Raw genomic sequence first — 22,982 nt, 5'->3', positions numbered from 1 at the left:
ATATCATTTTTCATAGGATCTTGGGTTTAGATCTAAAGGAGGCACCAGAACTTTAATTTAGCCCATCCACGATAAAAAGGAGGAAACTAAGGTGCCTACAGGAGTTAAGGAACTTGACTTGGTTACATCTAGAATAGAGAGAATTTGACACCAGGTTCTTTGATATCCAAGTTGAGTGCCCTTTCCAATGTCAATGCATTGCAACTTTTTTTCCATGAAATTATTACATTTACAGAGTAGTACATTTGTTTTCAGTATCTACGTATCAATTAAATGTGGCCCTTTTTGGTGCCCTTTGACATCTTGAGAAAGGTAAAACTTTAAATACTGAAATCTGATTTCATCAATGTAAATATTCCCTCAGCTGCTACCGTCTCTGCATGTATGTGTGTGTGTGTATAAGTGTGTATGTGTATGTTATATGTGTACAATATAACACGCATATATGACATTAAATATAATAAACTTACTCTCTATGCCCCTTAGTTAGTTGTATGACTATGAATATATAGTCTTTTGTAGAGTTTAGTAGAGTATGTATAAACCTGCCTGTTTCCACTTTGGGTTACAATGAAAAACATCCTCAATGACTGCACACAGATCTTTTAGACATGAGAAAGTCGGTGTTTGAGTTCTTGGCTGCCATATGTTGTCATGCTTGAATTATTTTTTAAAAGAACCACTTAAGATTTTCCTTTTTTAAAATCCTCCTTTCCTTGAGGTATCATGTAATTGGTTCCTGAGTGCTTTTAAAACTGTTCTGTCTTCAGAATAAATGTCTCATTATATGCATTTGGTCAGGTAAAACTTCCATTTTATGTCCTCAATTCTCTCAATTTTATTTGCAAGTACCCTTGGGGTGATCAGTTTTGCCAAGGTTTTGTAGGCTCTTCCTCCCCTCCCCCCCCCAACTGATTTTGAATGTTATAAGGCAATATTGGTCATTATCTGTATACCATCATCTTCTGTACAAATAAACTTTTACTCTAAACTGTTGTTGCCTTTGGATACTATATCTCCTTGGCATGAAGGATCGAGTATTTTGGTTGGCTGAGGTGTTATAGCAATGTAGAAGTTATATTTATAACCCTTAGAGCACAATACTCTTTAACACTGTCTAGTAAATTTAAAAATGGAACTCATGTTCAAAAAAAAATTTTTCCCATTTCAAAACTTATAATTATTACTTTTAGCCCTATCATTTGAATTAGAGCCTATTTGGTCCCAATTCTAGAGAGCAAGGAAAAGAAAGAAAAGCCCCTATTTGCCACATATTCCTGTTCTAATTTCTATCCTTTTTAAAAGGTTGTAATGAAGCAGTTACTTATGAGGCCAGATTTAGTCTTTATATTTCAATGTTATTTATTTCAAATGTTATTCAGTCATGAATTTACAACCAGTAGTATTTCTGAAAGTTCACCATATTTTTAACTTGGTATGTTTGATTTTCTTTAGTGATAATGCTCTATGTTTATCAGTATTTCCCCCTTCACCCTCTCTCCAATAGCAAAGCAAAGTATCTAGTATAAAATTTTTGCCTACTCAACTCTCATCTCTGAATAAGATGTTCATAGAAGCATAGATTTAGAACTTGAAAGCATTTTAGCAGTTCATCTGGTTTGGGATTAACTTCATATTTTGGTATTTATTAATATCCTCTCCTTAATTTTTCAACATGTTTTTTAGGTTTTCAATTCAAAAACAGCTGAACTACTTAGTCATCATCAAGTGGAACTAAAACAGAAGTTCCCTAAAGAAGGGTATGTCTTAATTTTTAATGGTCATGACGTTTTCACTTTTTAAAATCATTTTTGCAATATTAACTGGATATATTTCTTGTCATGTGTATTTATGATCACAGTGAGGAGGTTTGAAGTTGCTAGAGAGACCCATTTTGATAGCTTAGCAATGTTAGAGAATATGTTATTTCACATTAATTCAACTTTAGTTCCACAAACATTTATTAAATGCTTACTCTGTGGAATCCATGGTCCCTAGGTGCCATGGATACAAAAACAAAATGAAACAGTACCTTATTCTGCTGGGGAGATAGGATGTATAGGTAAACACAACATAATTTAAAGAGGGAGAGAGCAATAGTAGCTGGGAGAAAACATGAAGGTGGTATTTGAGGTGAACTGGAAGGAAGGAAAAGATTCTGAGAGAGATGAGAGCATATGGGAAGCAGCCTATGCATGATGTGAAATATGCAGTGCCGAATTTGGTGACCACTAGTAGTCCAGTTTGACTAGAAGGTTGAAGGCATGAAAGACAGTTATGTGAAATAGAGGTAAATTGGACCCAGATTCTGAAGGGTCTGAAATGCCAGGCTAAGTTTGCATTTTATCCTTGAGACCATAGGGAGCATCTGAAAATAGTAAGGGCAAGGATTCAAACCCAGTGATATAACACCACTATTCTGCCAGGTGCCCAGGCCCACAACTTTGGAGTCGTCCTTGACTCTTCACTCTCCCTTGTCTCTCATATTGCCAAGTCTGTGATTCTGTCTCTACAGTGTCCCTCTTATCAGTCCCTTTTTTTCCTCAGTTCACAGGGCCACCCCCAGCCAATTCAGATCCTCACCATTTCTCATTTTATTTACTACTGAAATAATCTAAATGGTCTACTCCCATCTCTCCTGTGTATCTTTCATATAGCTGCAAAAATGATATTCTTAAAGTACATTTCTGACTACACCTCTCTCAGGAAGCTTCCTTATTGGATAAAATATGACCTGGATAATTCAAGTCCTTCACAGTTTGGCTTTGACCCACATTTCTAGACTGATTTCGTGTAACTCTCCTTCATACACTCTTTTTCCGGCCATACTGGTCCACTTGCTTTTCTCTCTCCATATGTATTTCATCTCTCATGTCTGTGCCTTTGTGCCAGGATATCCTCCTATCTTGAATATTTTATTTTTCCTTACCTATGCCTCTTGGAATTCCTATCCCCCTTCAAGGCTCTGCTCAAGTGCCACCTCTTACTTCCTAATTCCCTATTGCTTATCACTACCAGTTGTTTGTGCCCTTTTCCTCAGCCCCAGGGTCTTGAATGTTGAACTGGCAGGTTTGGATTTTTGTTCGTGTTCCATATCTTTTTGGTTTACAAATTCCTCATAGTCTCTGTATAAGACAGGTAATACAGTTATAGTTATCTCCGTTTTACAGAAGAGGAAACAGGGTTAGGCCACATCCAGTTAGTAAGTGTTAAAATGTAGCTTTAGAATGAAGATCTCTCCTGACTCCCATCTGGCATTCTTTCATCTACATCGTGGTTCTTTGCTGATCTAAGTGCAACAGATTCTATTGGAGGAGTAAAAAAGATAAATTGATAGGTTTGTACTTAGCAACCAATTTATTTAGCAAAAATATTACTCTTTTGAGCACAAGGTTTACATATAGTGATTGTATTTTGAATATAGTATCAAATAGAGGGCCCTTAATAAAATTTTATGATTTTTAAACAGGATATGAAGTTTTTGTAGATTTGCACAACTGTAAATTATACAACCTCTCTAAATGTTGTAGTAACAGGTTTCCATTTTAATGAGATTTGATAGCTGGCACTTGTGTTACCCTTCTGAGTATGTTAAATACTAATGGGAAAAAAGATTAAATAAAATCCTACCATAACGGAATTAAAAGCTACAAATAGTTGATTCTTTTTTAATGTGTATTTTACCCATAAAAAAATAGTACATTAATATGTTCATGATAATATCATTCTATATTTTCTTGTACTGAGAGGTCTGTCAATAAGTGTTCCTAGTTAATTTCCTTGAATATATTATTTTTAAATTTGATTTTTAGAAGTCTACATGATATTTCTTGATTATCAGTATAAAGCAGAAATTCTTTTTCCTGCACAATCACATTTTCAGTCTACTTAGGAATAACAAGAACATCATCTTTATATATCTATTGCATTCTTACAGGTTTTATTGTCTCTTAGGCAAGGAATTGCTTTCTTTTATTATCAACTTAGGTTTCAAAACAGATAGTATATAGAATTAGTGTATTTTTTTTTTTTTTGCTTTTTAATTAGGAACGTACTTGTAGGGAAAAATCAGTTTTCTGTTTAATTTTTTTAGTTTATTGGATGTATTTTGACTTAATTGCAAATGAGACTGCTTTGATCCTGACTACAGGTCTTAAGATCAATCAGATCTCTTGGGTGGGGTTGGGAGGAATATATTCACAATATTCACCAATTAAGTTTAATTGGTATTATTAGCATTTCCTCTAACACTTTCTTAAATCAAGCTCTTGATTTGTAATTTGCCAATTTGAGGTTTAATTGCTCAAACTGAAAAATTAACACGTTGCCAGGTCACTCTTGCACGCACCTGGTCAAGTCACTCTTTAGCCCTACTTAATATTGTAGGGACTGAAGGATTTTATGTCAGAGCCTTGACCTTATAAATTATCAAAGCACTCCCCCCCTCCCCCCCCGTTAGTCAATTTTTTAAAACTATAAATTTCCCAAATATTTAGGCATGTAGTACCCTTGTTAAAGTGAACTAAATTTTTTCAGTCTCTTAATCAGTTTTATTTGTTAAAGATTTCCAGATAAATAATCAGATGTGTTTATGTTCAAAGATGGGTGGAACAAGATCCTAAGGAGATTCTGCAATCTGTCTATGAATGTATAGAAAGAACTTGTGAGAAACTTACTGAGCTGAATATCGACATTTCTGCTATCAAAGGTATTCTTTTTGGGGTTTGGAAAGGGTGGAATAGGTCTTAACTCATGAAAATGATTTCAGTTTGATATACTTAAATTCCACCAGTAACAGTAATAAGGAAATTAAAAGTGAATCAGTTTCTGGTTTCAAAAGTTCTGTTAAAAAATTTCAGTTGACCATGCTTATTATTTTGATCATTTGGACAATTCTAATTTTTTTTTTTTTACAACATTTCATCTGTTTAACTTTTTGTGTTGAAACAACTTTAATTAGGTTATTAATATGATTTGGTTTGATGTCTAAATTAGAAAAGGGCTTCATTCTCTGACTACCCAACACATTTATTTTCCCCACTGGAAACTTCTTTTGGGTCCCTTTAGGTATTTTTGACTGTGGTAGCAGAGACCTTATCTCATGGTCAGAACTACAAGGTACCTAATATTAACCTAATACCTAAAGTGAAACTATGAATTTTCTAGAGCTAATGGTTCAACATAACATTGAGCAGTAGCTAGGTAATTACTACTGAAAATGTAAACATGATAAAATGTGTACAATATGCTGTGTGTATAATGCGAGGAATGCTCAAAAACTGTGACAGTGGGCAAGTCACGTCACCTTTGAGACTCAGTTGTTTTTTTCATTTTAAAAGGGGAATAGTACTAAATGCTCCATTCCACAATTTATTGTTGTGAAGAACTCATTTTGTGTGCTCTAGCAATACAACTACATTAATATACATGATCATGATAAGGTATATTTGTTCATTCAACAGCCAGTTAGTAAGTACTTATAATGTTTAAAACATTCTGTTACTGGTAAAAGGTATAAAGATAATTAAGACTTGGACCCTGTGCAATTAATTCTTAATCACCATCCTTAGTTTAATGTAACTGTTCCCACCTGAATTAAAATGTTGCTTTCAAAAAAATTATTTTGAAAACATACAGCTCCTGTTTTTAAATTACCTCTGCATCCAAATAATTCCTTGCTGTTTTCTTCAGTTACTATTAAATCCTTTCCATCTAAGACACATGGTCTATTCATCTTGCTTCTGTTAAAATGTTATTTTATCAAAATAAATTTTATTGATACCCTCTTTATATTAGTCATTTTCTGATTTAAAATCCTTCTAACTTATTGAACCCTTCCTTTAAACAAAGAGTTAAGCAAAATGAACCAACAGAGTAACCACATATGTGCCACATATGTAATGTTCCACATCTCTATTGGTATTAAAGAGTTCCTTATTATGAACTTGATAAACATCAACAAATATGAACATTTCCTTATCCAAAGGAGAACAGCAAGAGGGCTACGTATGAGGTCATGAATTTCCTCTATGTTTCAAACTTAATAATATAGATCTAAGACTGTTAGAATATGTAATATTTTTGTTCTAGTACCATAGTCATTGTCTGAGGGTTTTTTACTTGATGTGGAAGTAATATAGCTGGTATAACAATGTTTCAGGATGTTTTCTCACTTTCAGCTAAAGTAAAGAGGAATGGGTCCTCTTAATTCCTGTGGAATTATTTAATCAACTGACATTTGTTAATTGCTACTTATTTACCATGTTCTATACATAAAGAGAAAAAATAAAACAATCTCTACTCTCAAGGAGCTTATTGCTGAAATTATCGTTTTATTTCTTTGGTGATAGTTCCATAGATAGCTGAAGCTCACGGGATTTCTTCTCCATCTCTAAGTGATCAGACCCTGTGAGGCCTCTGGAGGGTAGCCTATTTACTCAAACCCAAGTCCTGGCCTATGTTTTTGATGACAGGGACACCAATGTCACCAACTTTTTGGAGATTGAGTCTCCTGATTACAGACTTTTAAACAGTTAGCTGTGCATGTAGTTGTATACCAAGAGAATTCTGTGAAAGACTGGCATCTTAAAATAGGGGGAAGGCAATTGGACCCAAAGAAACAATCTTTGTTAGGTTCAGTATGTGATCAATTCCAGTCATCACTATCCAGGGTAAGTTGTGATGGAAAAACCACCCATAATGGGCTTCTGTCTTTCACTTGGGATTTACCTGGACTCATTTTAGCAATAATGTAATAGAATCAGATTTTTGTGTGAGATAAGGACCTCAAAAATCCAATACCATTTTCTGGATGATGACATGAGGCATGAGAGATTAACAGATTTGCCCAAGGATGTGTGTAAAAGAGGAGGCCAGGATTTGAACCCACACCCCCTGAAACTAAACCTACCATTCTTTCTGTGGACATGTATATTTTGGTTAATTACAAAATCACACCCTCAGGTCTCACTAGTCTATTTCCTGGGCCACTGAAGAGAAATAAACTTAAATACATGGCATATAATAATCACTTGTCTTTTATTATGCTGAAATTAGATTGAAAGTACACTTTGTGCCAATTCTCTGTCTGTTTTCATACTGTCTTCTGCTTAATTTTCTTAAAGCTATTGGTGTGAGCAATCAGAGGGAAACTACTGTTGTTTGGGACAAATATACTGGAGAACCCCTCTACAATGCTGTTGGTAAGGTGCTGTGTGTGTTTAGTTAGCACGTGCGTGTGTGTATGTGTATATATTCTAGATATTTGTATATATATGTATAATGTAGATATAATAAAAACAATCCATGTTTTTCTACATTCATATTATGAGATAAAGGAAATAAGTTAAATCTCTTACTCAGTTGTGTTATGTAGTGACCCTCTTCATCTTGTAATTGAATTGTTTGAAGAAAATTCAATATTTTGTTTATTGAAACTTCATTATATATACCTCCTTTTATTCTTCAGTTTTAGTACTTTACAGAGTTATAATTTAGATCACATCAATCAGTAAATATTGCAAAAAAATTGTATAGTAATCTTTGTGTGGGGAGTTGTCAAATGTTAAGTCACTGAAAGCATTGTTATAATCGCATGAAATTTCTGCATTCATCAAGACAGAATTTCAGATGGTGATTTCCTGACTGATTTCATTGTGTAGAGTTTTAAGGATATTTCTCAATTCTTTATTTAGTTTTTGTTTATTTGGAAATCAGAATGTAGTGAGGTACGACATCCTGGTAGTTTTTTCTTTTCCTCTTTGTTAGAGGTAAGAACATAACATCTAAAAATCCTCCTGGTTTCTAATACAAACTTATATCTGTTAAATAGGAGTTAAACAGCCTAAATACCTGATCTGTATTTATTTGACTGTGATCCTATTCAATGCAAATGATTAGCAGTGCCAGGGGAATGCAAGTGCTGATAACCACTATAATTTGCTAGGAAAAAAAGATTGTTCCTCAGCTGCAGCAGCTAATAATGCAATAGGATTTTCCCAGTCCTTTCACTAGCAGTAACATATTTGTGGAGAAAACAGGAGATGTTATAAGAACATGGATGATGTGCAATTTGCACTACTTCCATTTTAGAGTTACTTCAGTGAGGGACATACTTGAGTACAGTTCGAATGGTCATACTGTTAGCATATGAAATGAACTGAAGTAGTAAGTCCTTTTTAGCATTGTTTGCACATATACTTTCAAAAAGTTAATAGCAAATGCTACTAGAATTCCTTTTCTTGTTTAATTGAAAAATATAGGAGTATTTTTGAGAACAAATTCTTAATGTATTAAAGAGCTAATCAAGTTTTAAAAGATTTTTATTTAAAGGTGTTGTAGTTGCTAAGGGATATACTAGGAAACAAGACAATTTCTTTAAAAAGCTTCCATTTTATTTGGAACCACAGTGTTAACACATGAAACAATCATTAAGCACTGATCTGGATTACTAAATAAAGCAGAAGTTAAAGATAAGGAAGAGATCAATATGGAGCAAGCAGAACGTGACCTCAGACAAAAAGACTATGGAGTTGGTGTGTTACATGCCAGTCATGAAGGATGTGGAATGATTTGTCAAGAAGTGTCAAATTATATATAAATACAGTGCTTTTCCCAGAGATGCCAACAGCAAAGAAATATTAATATGTGAACATTAAGACACAGAATATCTTTGCTCTGGTAGTTCTGTATTTGATACCTTTGCTAAACTATTGTAGGTCTAGAATTAGCTAGTTATTTGGGTTGTATCTTCAGCATTTATTTTGGTTAATTTGAGAGATGAATTTTTTTTAATCTAAATGGTCAATTTGTATTGATCATGAAAGTTTTTAAAGAGGCATGATATAAATTAAAAAAGTGGTCATTACAGTTAGAGGATCCTCCTCTACCTTTGTGATCTTGAGCAAGTTGACTTAATTGGAGTTTCCTTATCTGTAAAATGAGGACATTGCACTAGGTGACCTTGGAAGTTTCTTCCAGCTTCCAAATGTATTTAGGCTTAGTATATAGTTAATATGTATGGTATATATAGTTTAGTTTATATCTTATTTTGAAAATCAATGAAATAGTACAAGCCTTGTGTGCATAATTCTATTAAATAGCATTCCTTCTGATTACCAAGCTCTTTATCACTGATTCTCTTAGAAAGATGTACTTGTGAAAGGGAAAATATGGAATTGGATGGTCTTGACTTATTTCACTTAGTAATGTTTCTGCTTCTCATAAGCTCTTCTTGTCTTTGGGTCTATTTTGAGAGTTAGACTATGTTTTATACAATTGATTCCTAGTATCGTGCCAGGACATATCAGTTTGTCAAAAGATTTCATTAGTTTACTGTATTAAGCTGAAAAGCCTTACCTCTCAGCCTATATAAAACTGCTGGACTTCTGAACTTCTTCCTTTACCATTGCATCTTAATTTTTCTCTCTTCTCTCCAATTGTATTTTTAAATTTTCTTTTTTTTAAAGCTTTCCTTCTGCCTCTTCCATGGGATTTCCTTCCCCTCCATCCCTCACATTTCATCAGCATAAATAAAGGTTCCCTTGTTTCCCAGACACCAAAGGAAACTTTGGAATTTTTAACTATGCCATCAAAAAGCAAAGACAGTGGACACAATCATCAAAGTATGAGAAAAGGGTGAATCAGTGATTCACTGATTCAGCGGTCATTAACATGCCAAGGATTTTGTTGTTCATTTTCACCTTCCTCTGAATCAGTCTTGAGAATCAGACATTAAAAACAGCAAAACTAATTTTCTTTCAATTTCCCAGGATCCTGGAACTACAGATTTAGAAGTGGAAGGGATCCTAGAGGTTACCTATTCAAACCCTATATTTTTATAGATGAGGAAATTCAGGCCCACAGAGGCCTAAGCAACTTGCCATTAGTCACACAGATACTAAGTAACAGAGCTGGGATTCCAGCCCAAATTCACTACTCTTTCTTACTTTTCCTCATCATTCTTTCTTTAATTCTCCCACCTACTTCCTCAATCAGTTTCCTACTAGATCTGGTTGATTGGCAGATGTGACAATGCAAAAGTTACATAAACCTAATCCAGTTCTTGCCACGTATAAACAGAGCTGTTTACTAAGTAAAAATAATACCTTAGTAAGCTTTTCAGCAACTTCAATTCCCAGGGTCAGAAATGACTGAATAAACTTCTAATGTATGAAATTTTACCCAAAATAACTTTACTTAGCCCTAAAATTTTCTTGCTATGCATATAACTTGTTATTTAAAAAAAAAACATTTTTGGGGAAATATTTGTTTTTTATTTGCTGTGTTCTCACAGACTGCTTTCTAGTTTGTAAAAGTTGTAATCGGTATTAATGAAGTACCTATACTGATGAAATCATAGTTCCTTGAACCGCTAACAGTTTAGTTTAGTAGCCCCAAATAAGTAAATACTCTAAGTGTATTGAATCTTGAAAGATTTCTACTACAGTATGTGGTATCACAGTTCAGATATTTGAGGCAGAAACTCTAAATCAGAGGTTCCTAAATTTGTTTGGCCCATCACTCCCTTTCTAAAAAAAAAAAAAAAAAGTTCCTCAGTGTCCTCTTGGAAATCCACTTTCTTTAACCCTTTTAAAAACCCTAATGGTTTTTTTTTTTAAATTGCATCATTTCCAAAAATTTATTTTAAAAAATGACACATCTCAAATTTATTGTAAATTTGTGTTTTTTTCTTTCATTGAAATTTTGATGCAACATTGTGTCATGTAACTATAGTGTTATAAACAAGTCATCACACGCACGTTCCTTCTGATTCATGGACGCAGATGGCTTGCCTGCCAACACTTAATTGTTTAAGACCTCTCTGGCAGGTTTGACCACTGATCAGTTATAACTTAACCCTTTCTGTTTGTTTGGAAAATAATGTAATCACTGACTTTAACTGTTACACAGAAGATGAAACATGCGAGTGGTTTTTCAAAGTCCTTCTCTTCTCTCCCTGTGCTTCCATTGCTCCATCACCCCCTTATTTTTATTCAACACCCCTCCAATTGCACCAAGGCTACTAATGCCCCTCCCCCCTGTTGTGCCAGCGCCCCCACCAGGGGGTGGTATTGCCCACTTTGGGAACTTCTGCTTCTTTTTTACCTTTATTGCCCAACTTGTTAATCATTGATTACACCTGGCATAGTCATCAAATCAGGGCAAGGGAAACTTGATGCTCCTTTCTCTTTTCTTTGTGCTTCAAAGTGTTAATATCAAAGGAAAAGATAAAAAATAAAGTTATTAAGAAGAGACACAGGGCTCCCTTTGGAGTCCAGAAGAGCTGGGCTTCAGATCTGTTTCTGACCTGTCTTGTGTGACCTTTAATAGGCAGTTCTCTGAGGAAAATACAGGTCTAGACTCTTCCCCCACCAAAACTTAGGGAGTGTCTTTGACTTGCACGTTTATCTCTGTCAGTTGTGTATTATATTGCACTTAAAAATATTTTTGTTATGATGAGTTAGATTAGATGGACACTGACATTCCTTCCAATGCATAAATTCTAATTCATAAATTTTAATATTCTTTCAGTGCTATATATACTTCACCCTTAAATTTGGTCCTAGTTTAAATTTATTGCATTCTTTGATTCTAGGGAAAAATTTTTTATTCAGTTAGAAAGATAGTTTTTGTTTTTAGTTGGTGATATCTGATCTTTAACTGTACTATTTGTCTGTTCAAGAAATGTCTCGCTTCCACTGTTTACAATCACATCAAAAACATACTTTGAATGTTGATTCAGTCTTTCTAATTTTGATATACAAGTAAATTATAAATATAACAAGCCATGAGCTATTTCCACTTTTTCTAAGGCCATTTAGACATTTAAGAAATGAAGAATATTTTAGCCTTTGAAAATTTTCTACTTCTCACGTGGCTCTGCTTCATTTGAGAAAATGAGAACAGGTGAATACCAAGTGAAGTAATAAGGCTTTCCTCCCTATTCCTGTACTTGTTTGATCTAATTAAGCATTTTCAAGGACCATTTGCTTGGACTCAAAAGTTACTTATCTTTTGGTGGCAGGAAACTAAAAAACTCCTTTTGGCATTTTTGTTTGTATTGCTGCCACCGTTTTCACCTATGAAGAAATATGTAACATCATTATTTCATTGGTGTGGGGCCTCCCTCCATCTTCACATATCACACAACTTAGTGTCTTACAGAGTTGTCTGAGTTTCAGCCAGATTATAACTTCCTGGTAGTCATATAACTAATAACTGCTTTAAGGCAATATTTAGCCTACGTCAGTTTTCCTGACTCCAGGTTCAATGTACTGTCCACTGTATCTGCCCTCTCTCCCTGTAATGAAAATAGATTGGATTATTTTATACTGTCAGTTATCTATGATCATGTTAGCTCTTCTACAATCTCTTATTCCTTATCTTCATCTTCAGAGGCTGCTGATAAGCTGTCTTCATACATGAGATTATTTCTAAGGGTATTCTTGCATCAAAGCCGAATATAAAGACCAGATTGCCTGTATATTTTACTGTTGCCATTTCCCCCTCCTGTTATAAACAAACAATTGAATTCATTCAGTTCATTTTAAAAGATATAAATGCCCACTAATTTAAAGTTCTATGCTTTGTGCACTGCAAACTACTAAAGATATAAAATTCCCTCTGTACCTGTGCCACAGCTCTAAGTGATATACTGCAACCATATATGTATGTGAAAGACTTGTTAAGGGTATGAATTCTCTCTTTACTCTTTACAAAGAAAAATGCAGAAGATAAGCTCCAGTGCATCAGTAGCTGCTTATTAGGACTGCTGTGATGTGATACGAAATTTTGTCCAATTTTGTCCTATCGTTGAAGGTTTAGAGTAGACATTTAAAATTTACTTAGATTTAGAAAATTTGCATGGCATTCATTTGTTGGCACATTGTGCAGGGTTTTAACATCTTCGTTAGTTTTAGAAGGTTTTCTTTTCACTTTGACCCCTAGCCTTATCAGAGGAATTCATTATTAAAAGATATTACCTTGTTAGATCCTTTTTACAAATATCCACACTAGAAATCTTGGCAAAATGTTCCTTTCCAGCATAATATTCTATGGGAATGTGCTCCTCCAGTATTCTGTTCATTGTTTATTACCAATGTATCTTTTTTAAAGTATTTTATTTTTTTCCAATTACATGGTATGATAGATTTCAACATTGATTTTTATATAATTTATATAAATTCAAATTTTTCTCCCTACCCCCTCCCCTAACAGGAAGCAATCTCATACAGGCTACACATCAAGGAAACACATTTCCATGTTAGTCATATTGTGAAAGAATAAACATAACAAGGGAGAGGCCACAAAAAAAATGTGAAAACAATATGCTTCAAATTGCATCCAGTCTCCATAGTTCTTTCTCTGGATGTGAATGGCATTTTCCAATGTGAGCCTTTTGGAGTTGTCTTGGATCATTGTGTTTCTGAGGCGCTAAGCTGATCATCGCAGTATTACTGTTATGTGCACAGTATTCATTCTGCTCACTTCATTCGGGATCAGTTCATGTACGTCTTCCCAGGTTCTTCTGAGATCTGATTGCTTCATATAGCACAGCTTGTTCAGCCATTCCCAACTGATGGACATCCCCTCAATTTCCAGTTCTTTGCCATCACAAAAAAAGCTGCTATAACTCTTTTTGTACATGTAGGTCCTTTTCCCTTTATTATGATCACTGTGGGATACTGCAATTGTATTTTCACTGACAGGAACTAATCAAGGCCATTCCTCATGCTTGTCTCATTATTGAGCTAAGATATACATTTGCCTTTTTTCATAAGGAAAGCTATATCCCTCCCAGGACCACAAAGAGGCTGGTCCTGGTCATCAGTTGGGAGGGCTGTTAAACAGGAGATATTGTTCTTCTCCAGAGTTTTTCCCATTTTCCTTTCCTCTCACTCTATCTGTAAATTTACCTTAGTTAATTCTTCTATGAACAACTTACCCCGCCAGTCATTCTGTAGGTGGTGGACAGGTGAGCTCTTGGCCCTGACTGGCCCACTCCATTATTAGACCTGCCGTTATTTTTTCTAAAGTTCTAGCTGCTCCAGTTTCTCCTGGTCCTTCAGTCCCAGCTGCTGTCACTCCTTCTGGTTCTCCAGGTCCATCTGCTGTCCGTTCCTCCGGTATTGGTGCGGTGGCTATTGCTGGTGTGTCGGTTTGTCTTTTCCTGAGCTTCAAACTGTGGCTGGCTCTGAATCTGCTTCCTCCTAAAAATCTACCTACTCAATACGCTTTGGTCTCAGTCTTGCAACTTGGGTTCTTCTCATGGTTTTAGTCTTTCACCTCCATTTTATGAATCTTACTTTTCTGTTCACGTCTCTTCCATGATTAAGAGAAACAACAACATCCATTTCCGATTTCTTGCCAAGTTCTAATTTAATGAATATTTGCACATCCATGAAGTATGTCAAGTACTTTACCAAAAAATGTCTTTTTCTCTTGATAGCTCTTCCAGTTATTTTACATTCTCTTTCCTAAATCAAAGCTCGTTGCAGTCTTCTATAATGCTGCTAGCTATGTTCCTATGGTGAAGGATTCTGGATCTCACTACTGTTAGCACAGAGTAATTGGGCAGGCAGGTTCAAAGAGACTTAGATCTTAAAGTAGTCCTTGGTAAGGAAATCTAGAATCTACTTGATGTTCAGAATTTCATTAATAGAAGCAGCAGGAACCTCTAGAAGACCATACTCTTGAGACCGTACTCTAGAAGGAATTTGTAAGTCATTAAGTGATGAGAATAGAAACTGAATTGTACCTTGACAATCTTGAAGTTTATTTCCTTGTTCCCTAATTATTCCACTGATCACTGAAGCAAGTAATATCTCTGTATGTAGGAATCTAGCCAATAGGAAAAATTCACATATGCTATACTCATACTTAGTGCCAAAACTATTGGGCAATTTTGCAGTAACTGCTGCTACAGTACTACAGTTTTTTTGGACATGAAATTTCTGATCATGCCCATGATTGTGTTCCCTATTTTTGTAAAAATGTCTGTTTATAGGTACATTATACTATTGCCTCCCTCCTCATGTACTGGGAAACCTGTGAAAGAGTCCCTAAATCCCATTACAATCTAACAGGATGTAAGGGTACTGTTAAAGTTAATCACCAGTTCTTAAGGAGATTACTTTTTAAAAAGTAATTTGAAAGGACTAATTAGAGTACCCCATGGGAAATAATGGATTTTTAAAGGAACTGGAAAAATAAAGGTTGTTACACTTAATCAAACTAGTTACCAGTTAATATCCAAATGTGTTCTAGGAAGCTTGTAGAATCTTCTTCCCTGGAGTGTTGTAGAAAGAGAATAGGCAATCATTTGACTAGGATGTTGCCATTATTTTGATGGTAGGATTAGCATATGTACTTGATGACTTAATATCATAAAAAATGGAAGAGATCTTAGAGATCAATGAGTCCAATTCCTTATTTTTTAGATGAGGAAACTGATCCCCCTTCAGGTTGTTACTTGACTTGGGTCACAAAGCTAGTGACTGAAGAACCCAAATTTCCTGATTCTAGGTCTAGCACTCTATCTGCTATATACCACAAAGCCTCTTGGTATATATTTCAAGGTATATTATGATTATAGTGTCCTAAGAAATGTTGACCGAACTGGAGTCTTATATAATAAAAAGAAGTAATTTTAAATTTCAATAAACTAGAATAACTTGGAATTCCACTAACACTTCATAGTTGCATAAAGCAGCTTCTGGTCTTTAAGTTACCTCTCATGAATCAAAGTAGAGATGCCTCTGACCAAAGTGAGATTTTCGTTTAGTGAAAATGACTTTGCTATTTGAAAACATGAGTAACTTCTAAATTCTAATTTTGTTTTAGCTAGTAAAAAGGAATGAACTTTGACTCTTAATGATAATTCTGTATGTATTTTGTTTAATGGATCAGGAAACCAACACACTCAAATATTGAACGTTTGAGAGAATGAATGGCATGTTTCCTTCTCAAGTTCACTAGAGTGATCCTTAGGAACTAGAATTCAGAAATTTTGTAGCACTCAGTATGCTTGTTGATACTTTGTACAAGGCATTGAGCACTGGCCAAACTGGACTGCTTAGCCTTTTGTATTAAATAAAAGACATTCCGTCTTTATTTTTAGCCGAAAAAGATTGACAAATATCAATGTTATTTGGGACCTGATATATCAGTCTGCTCACTTGAGTGTAAATGTGTATGAAAAACTTAAAAAATAATTCTTCATAAAATGTCTGAATTCTGATATATTTCCTTTCTTAACAAATTTCTCATTCTTAACTTAAGAAAAATTTTGCAATTTCTGCAATTTATAGAAACTAATCAGTATACTACTTTGGGCATTGACCTAAAAAAGCTACTACTTTTATTTCTAATGACCTTTCATTTGTATTATATTTTGATTTCTAGTATGGCTTGATCTAAGAACCCAGGGTACAGTTGAAATGCTAAGTAAAAGAATTCCAGGAAATAACAATTTTGTCAAGGTAAGGGGTGTTTACATGAGTGTCTTTTATAAAAGGTATATTTCTTGAAATGAAGATTCACATTTAATTGAAAAGATTCCTTTATAGCTCCTTTTATTTATCACCTGATTGTCTGAGATAATACAGGATGTTGCAGCAGTTTATGCTACTAATACTTAAAACTTCTCTAAGACTTGTGACACCTTATATATAGAAGAAGCAGATTCCCTCAAAGGTGTTTTTCCAAAGGTAACCAAAGCCAAGTCAAAGCGTTACTGTATTTACTGATCATTTGGAGGACAGAAAACTCTAACATATGAAAGATTAAAATACTAAAGGGGAACTGAATCCAGTTCTGATGACTGGATACCTCACTAGGGATGCATCTGACCTGGGAATTGAGTCTGGGGATTTTGGTTTGCCGTGATTTAGGCAGGGCTAGGATTGCAGGGAAGTTAGAAGTATTTTATTTAATCCTTTTGTTGGATTCCTTTTTCTTTCTGTTTCTGTTTCTTGAGACACCTCGGAAATAACTTTATTTTATTCTTTACCACAGAGTAGGAGGTGTGATCCTGCTAGCTTAGTCTTAAGAAGATAGCATTTTTTCCCCAGAGATTGAATTCTGACCTTCAGCCAATTTAACCTAACGGCAACTCTCTAATGGGTACCTTAGGAATAGTTTTTGGTTTTTTCCCCTTTTATTCTCCAGTCAGTGGCAGTCTTTGACATTTTCTTTAGTTCCATGTTCCATTATTAGGACTCATAATCAAGATAGGCTATTTTCTCCTTGAAAAAAAAAAAAAAGACCCCTAGATGAGCCAAACTTCTCTTGTGAGTTCTGTATTACTATTGATCCACTATGGTTCTTTCAGCTTAGAAACTGCTTTCTGCCCCAGGTCCTAAAATTAGTATTAACCACCCCCTTTCAAAAGACAAAGGTTTTTTTCCTCCTTGGTCATTTTCAGAATCTTTTGCATTTTCTTCTTGAGTCATGAGACTGAAAAATTGTGTGTATCATCTTGCTTTTCCACTATCCTAACCTATAGTATTTCTCATCTATGTTCTTTGTCCACTTTTTGATTACTTTTTTTACAAATAAAATTCAGGTAACCTAGAATGTAAGCATTTTAATTCCAAAATTGCATTTCTGTAATCCATTAGGTTTGTTTACATGTTATACTGAGGAATAACATTATGAAATAAAGGGTAATTTGAATTGATTTGGCCAAGTGGCCAAAAACACCCTTTATGTATTTCACAGCGTTGAGGTATGACATGGAAATTATAAAAGAGATGGACCACACTCTTTCGGAAGATGGACAAGTGTATATGTTTAATATGTTATATATTAAGTAATGTGTATTTAGTAACCTTGTTCAGTAAAGTAAAAGATTTTATATAGAGTAGATGATTTGTAATCTGTTATATCTAGTTGATTTTCATTTGTTTATGCCACTTAAACCCCCTCTTCAGTACTGTTTAAGGCACTTCGCGTATAATTAATGCTATAAACTATGGTACCATGTTTTCTGATTATGATCATAAATTCATCTTGCAAATTTACCTACAACAAATTATAAATCAAATACTAGTTTCATGAAATTTATCACAAGAACATATCAGTAATTCCAAAAGAAACATAAAATACACACTTGATACAAATAGCAAGTGCTTACTTTCAAGATTATTTAAAGCTAATCTCCATTTCATTTTCTTTACCTCACTACGTGGATGATCTTTGAACTACAAACATCATTATAACCTTTGTTCATGAGCATGCTTGCTTACCTGTGCATGAACTGGAAAAACCAATTTTTTACTCATTACTGTTGTTTTAGTGAGATGGATTATTACTGTTTCTACAGGGCTGGCTTTTTTGTTGTTGTTGTTCTAAAAGGATCATACTAATTGGTTTTTCTCATTTTTGCAGTCCAAAACTGGTCTTCCACTTAGCACTTATTTTAGTGCTGTGAAACTTCACTGGATCTTAGAGAATGTGAGAAAAGTTAAAAAAGCAGTTGAAGAAGAAAGAGCTCTTTTTGGTACCATTGATTCATGGCTTATCTGGGTATGTTTTTATATATAAAGTGGACATAGCATTGGGAGGAATCTTTGGACTATTCAGAATTTCATCCTATAAGATCATGACACATGCCTGATTTATTTCTTTTCAATATTTTAAGCACTAAACCTTTGTAAAGTCCTATTTGGATGCTGTATCCTGGCCCATGTTAGGTTCTTGTACTCTACTGTAGAACAGAGTAAGTTTTAACAAATTGTTCCAGTCCATCAGCAAGTGTTTCTTAAGTGGCCATTATGTGCCCAGCATATATAAGCCCTGAAGATACAAGCACAAAGAAGGAAGTGTTCCCTGCTTGTGGGCAGCTTACATTTCTGGGGAAACAGACATACATATAGACAGCATAAGTATAAAGGGAGTAAATGTAAGTATGCCTTGGGATTTCGGAGGGAGGCTACTTGCAACTAGGAATATCTTAATGGGAAAGAACTCTCACGAGTGACAGGTCAGGAGGAAGTGTATTCTAGGTCTGTACAAAGTCAAGAAGTAGAGTATCGTGTGAAGAGCAGGGCAGCGTATGTGGAGATCTAGAGTGACAGAGTCTGAAAAGAAGCAGCGTGGCCAACATGACCACATGTGTGTAACGCCTGTAGATCACTTGCTAGGAGGGAGGGAGAGAGTGTGGAAGTCAGATTTTTTTAAGTGGACGTTGAAAATTTTTGTTTACATGTAATTGAGAAAAAAGTAGAATGAAAGTTAAATGGAAAAAAAAGTGCAGAGACAACATGTAACCAATAAGTTAAGTTTTAAAGCTTAACGGAGGAGTTTATATTTTAACCCAAAGGAAATGGTAAGCCACTAGAGTCAAATATGAATTTCACTTGAGGAAAATTACTTTTGAAAGACTTTGAGTACTCTCTGGAAATTTTTGATGTCCATCCTAAGTTTGGAAAAGTTTATCACTATCGTGGTTGATACTTGATGAGTTCTTTGGCCATGGTCATCCATGAAACAAATTAAAATATAAAGTGTTCCTTAGTACTCGGTAGTTTCCAGTAATAGTGGCAGAAAAGGAAACAGAAGGTACTGGGAACTACAGAATTTTAAACACGAAATCCTTGCCTAGTGAATGTTTCTGAAGGAACTGAATTGTATTAAATTTGACATTTTTGCTATAAATTAAATAAATAAAAGAAAATGAGCTAAATGGAAAGTATGTCCTAGTCTGTTCTTGGAGAGGCAAATAATGGAGTTAGAAAGGTTGGTTTTTGTTTTGCATTCAAATGCAACAAGACATTTTTTTCCAAAGTTAAAAAGACTGGTTTATTTCATTTTTTTTATAATTGTTTTCAGCTTTCAACAAAATCACTTCCATGAATTTTTAAGTTTTCTCCTCCTCCCTCTCTCTCCCCAAGACAGCATGCCAATCTTATATGGTTCTACACATACATTCTTATTAAACACATTTTCACATTAGTCATGTTGCATAGAAGAATTAAAATAAATGGGAGAAAAGCCCATGAGAAGCCACAACAAAACAAAACACAAAAGAGAAAACAGTCTGCTTCATTGTGTTCTGACACTACAGTTCTTTCTCTGGATGGGGATGACATTTAGCATCATGAGTCCTTTGCAAATATTTTAGGTCCTTGCATTACTGTGAAGGGCTACGTTAAGGTTCTAAGTTTATTAGATCCGGTCCTTGCACACTGTGGCTCTTACTATATATAATGTTCTCCTGGTTCTGCTCACCTTACTTAGCATCAGTTCATATACATCTTTCCAGGTTTTTCTGAAGTCTCATTTCATCATTTCTTATAGCACAGCAGTATTCCATTACATTCATATACCACAACTTATTCAGCCATTTTCCAGTTGATGGGCATCACCTTGATTTCCAGTTTTTGATCACTACAGAAAGAGCTGCTCTAAGTATTTTTGTTCATGTGGGTCCTTTTCCCATTTTTATGATCTCTTTGGGATACAGTCCTCGAAGCAGTATTGTAGGGTCAAAGAATATGCACATTTTTATAGCCCTTTGGGTATAGTTCCAAATTGCTTTCCACAATGCTTAGATCATCTCACAGCTCTACCAACTGTGAATTAGTGCAACAAGAATCTTAAGGCATGATTATTTCATGTGGCAGCTTCAGTGAAAATAATGGCAGGTTATGTCTTTTTATTATTTTGTTTTCAGTGTTCTACAATCACTTCCATATAACTTAGATATTTTTCCCCTCCCTCCCCCTCCTTCCCCCCTGTCTCTCCCCTCCCTCCCTGAGATGGCATACAATTTTACATAGGTTCTACACATACGTTCCTATTAAATACATTTTCACCTTAGTCATGTTGCATAGAAGAATTGAAATGGGGAGAAATCATAAAACAAACCAAAACATAATATACAAGAAAATGATCTGCTTCATGCAGGCTATGTCTTTATTACTGCCAGTACAACCTCTCATCCTTAGGATTCCTCATCTCTAAATTGAGGGGAGTTGGACTCATGTACCTCTCATGTCCCTGTAGCTCTAAATCTGATTGTCTGTTGCACAGAATAAGAAAGTAGAGAAATTCTATGAAAAACTCCATTATATGTAAACAAAAGTTTTTAATGTTCATTTTGGCAACAGGAATTAGCTGATGGAGAAGGTCACTTTGGAAGCCTTTCTTCTTACTTTTTTTGCTTTAAGTTCACCTACAGATGAAAGCAAAAACTCTAAATATGAGAGAGAACTAAAAACTGCTTGTTTTTGTGAATCCAAAGGAGTTCCAGGGAAGGATGAGAATTGTGTACATAAGTATGTGTAAACTCAGCAAGATGTGGTTTCCTACTGCCTGCTCCCAAGAAGCAACAGCCCTTTGCCTGTGAAACAATTGTCTTTCCTATCAACATTAATCTACTGGAAAATTCTTTTTTCTTCTGTTATAATGACTCCCAGATCTACATATGTGGTCTGTGCCTTTCTTCTGAGCTCTAGTCTTATATCACCAACTGCCTGTTGGCCTTTTCCAATTGACTACCACGTAGTCATCTCAAATTTAATGAGTACTACAGTCTTTCTAGTCACTCAGTTTCAGTCATGGGTGTCTTTCTAGGCATCCATATGATCTCTAGGTTTTCTTGAAACTCCTTACTGCTTCAGCCCACATATAAGTGGTGGTCAGGTGTCTAGGAAGAACTTAATAAATGCTTTACATTCACTAATTTCATTCTTGTCCACCTTCTTCGGTATCAGTGATATGTCTTGTATCTTTTCATTTGATCACCATCCTTTATTACGTTTCCCCTAGCTTCCTGATTGGTTTTCTTGCTTCAGGCCTCTCACCTCTCCAGTCTGTGCTCCACACAACATTGGCAAAAGGGATACTCCTGTAGTGCAGGTTTGACCATGTCACTGCCTGGTCAGGCAGCTCTAGTGACTCTGTTGCCTCAAGGGTCAAATACCAACTCTTTTTGAGAGCATTTAAAGGCCTCCACAATCTTGTTCCAATGAACCTTTTCAGGCTTATCATACGTTACTTCCCTTTTCACATTATGTAGTGCTGCCTAGAGAGCCTTTTTGTTCCTAATGCATGAGGCTCCACCTTTCATGTCTGTGCTTGTCCATAAATTAAATGGGCTCCTTCTTTACTTAAGAGTTCTTAAAATCACCGGTTTCCTGCAGGACTCAGTCCAGAATGAAGCTTTTGAATGAAGCCTCTCCTGTTCAGCCCAGCTGCTAGAATCTTCCTTTCAATTTACCTTGTGTTTACTTTTTTTTTTTTAAACAAATCTTTATACTTCATATTATCTTAGCTGGCTAGATTGTAACTTTGTAAATTGTAAAGATAGAGATTTTGTTTCATTTTTGCCTTTGTATCCACTGGCACATAGTGGGTACTTAACTGAGTACTGACTAATCCCATCTTTACTATGATGTTTTTGCCTACAATGTTAATATATAGTGTGCTTGTCATCACAAAATTGAAACTTTATTTTAGAGCCTCAGCAACTTAACTCATTTCTGTCTCCTTTAAAAAAAAAAAATAATGTGTATGGGGGAAAGTCTTGTATTTAAAATTCCAGGTTACAAAGGTTATCTTCATCTTATCTAAATGCTTTCTAATCAATACCAGAATTTTTTTATAAAAGGTTTCCTTTAAAAGATGTCATTCTATATCAGGGGAATTAATGAAAAGCAATGCTAAGGAAGGTGGCCTAGCCATCCCAGATCTTAAATTGTATTATAAATTGTTTCATAAAGCAGCAATCATCAAAACCACTCGTTGCCGGCTAAGAAGTAGAGGGAATCAGTGCAATAGGTTAAGTACACACAAGAGACTGTAGTCAATGATTATAACAGTCTGTTTGAAAAGCCCAAAGACCCCGGCTTCTGAGATAAAAACTCACTGTTTGACAAAAACTGGGAAAATTGGAAAATAGTGTGGCAGAAACTGGTCATAGACCAATGCCTGACACCATATACCAGGATAAAGTACAAATGGGTACATGATCTAGC

General features: G+C 35.0%; 1 protein-coding gene across 6 annotated transcripts in view; it reads left to right on the top strand.

Annotated features, from left to right (window-relative positions):
* Window positions 1-22,982, top strand: part of GK (glycerol kinase) — a 69,872-nt gene that overhangs the window by 11,522 nt on the left and 35,368 nt on the right. For 5 of the 6 annotated variants that reach the window (XM_072615218.1, XM_072615216.1, XM_072615220.1 and 2 more), the window contains exons 2-6: window positions 1,687-1,760; window positions 4,602-4,708; window positions 7,125-7,202; window positions 16,405-16,481; window positions 18,391-18,528. In XM_072615218.1, the coding sequence (XP_072471319.1) occupies window positions 1,687-1,760; window positions 4,602-4,708; window positions 7,125-7,202; window positions 16,405-16,481; window positions 18,391-18,528 (474 nt within the window). Of the gene's footprint in view, window positions 1-1,686; window positions 1,761-4,601; window positions 4,709-7,124; window positions 7,203-14,042; window positions 14,127-16,404; window positions 16,482-18,390; window positions 18,529-22,982 lie in introns of all 6 variants that reach the window. The other variant, XM_072615221.1, reaches the window with a different exon arrangement.

This window comes from Notamacropus eugenii, chromosome 5 (assembly GCF_028372415.1).
Source record: "Notamacropus eugenii isolate mMacEug1 chromosome 5, mMacEug1.pri_v2, whole genome shotgun sequence".
Lineage (NCBI taxonomy): Eukaryota > Metazoa > Chordata > Mammalia > Diprotodontia > Macropodidae > Notamacropus > Notamacropus eugenii.
This window is presented reverse-complemented; position numbering and strand designations above follow the sequence as displayed.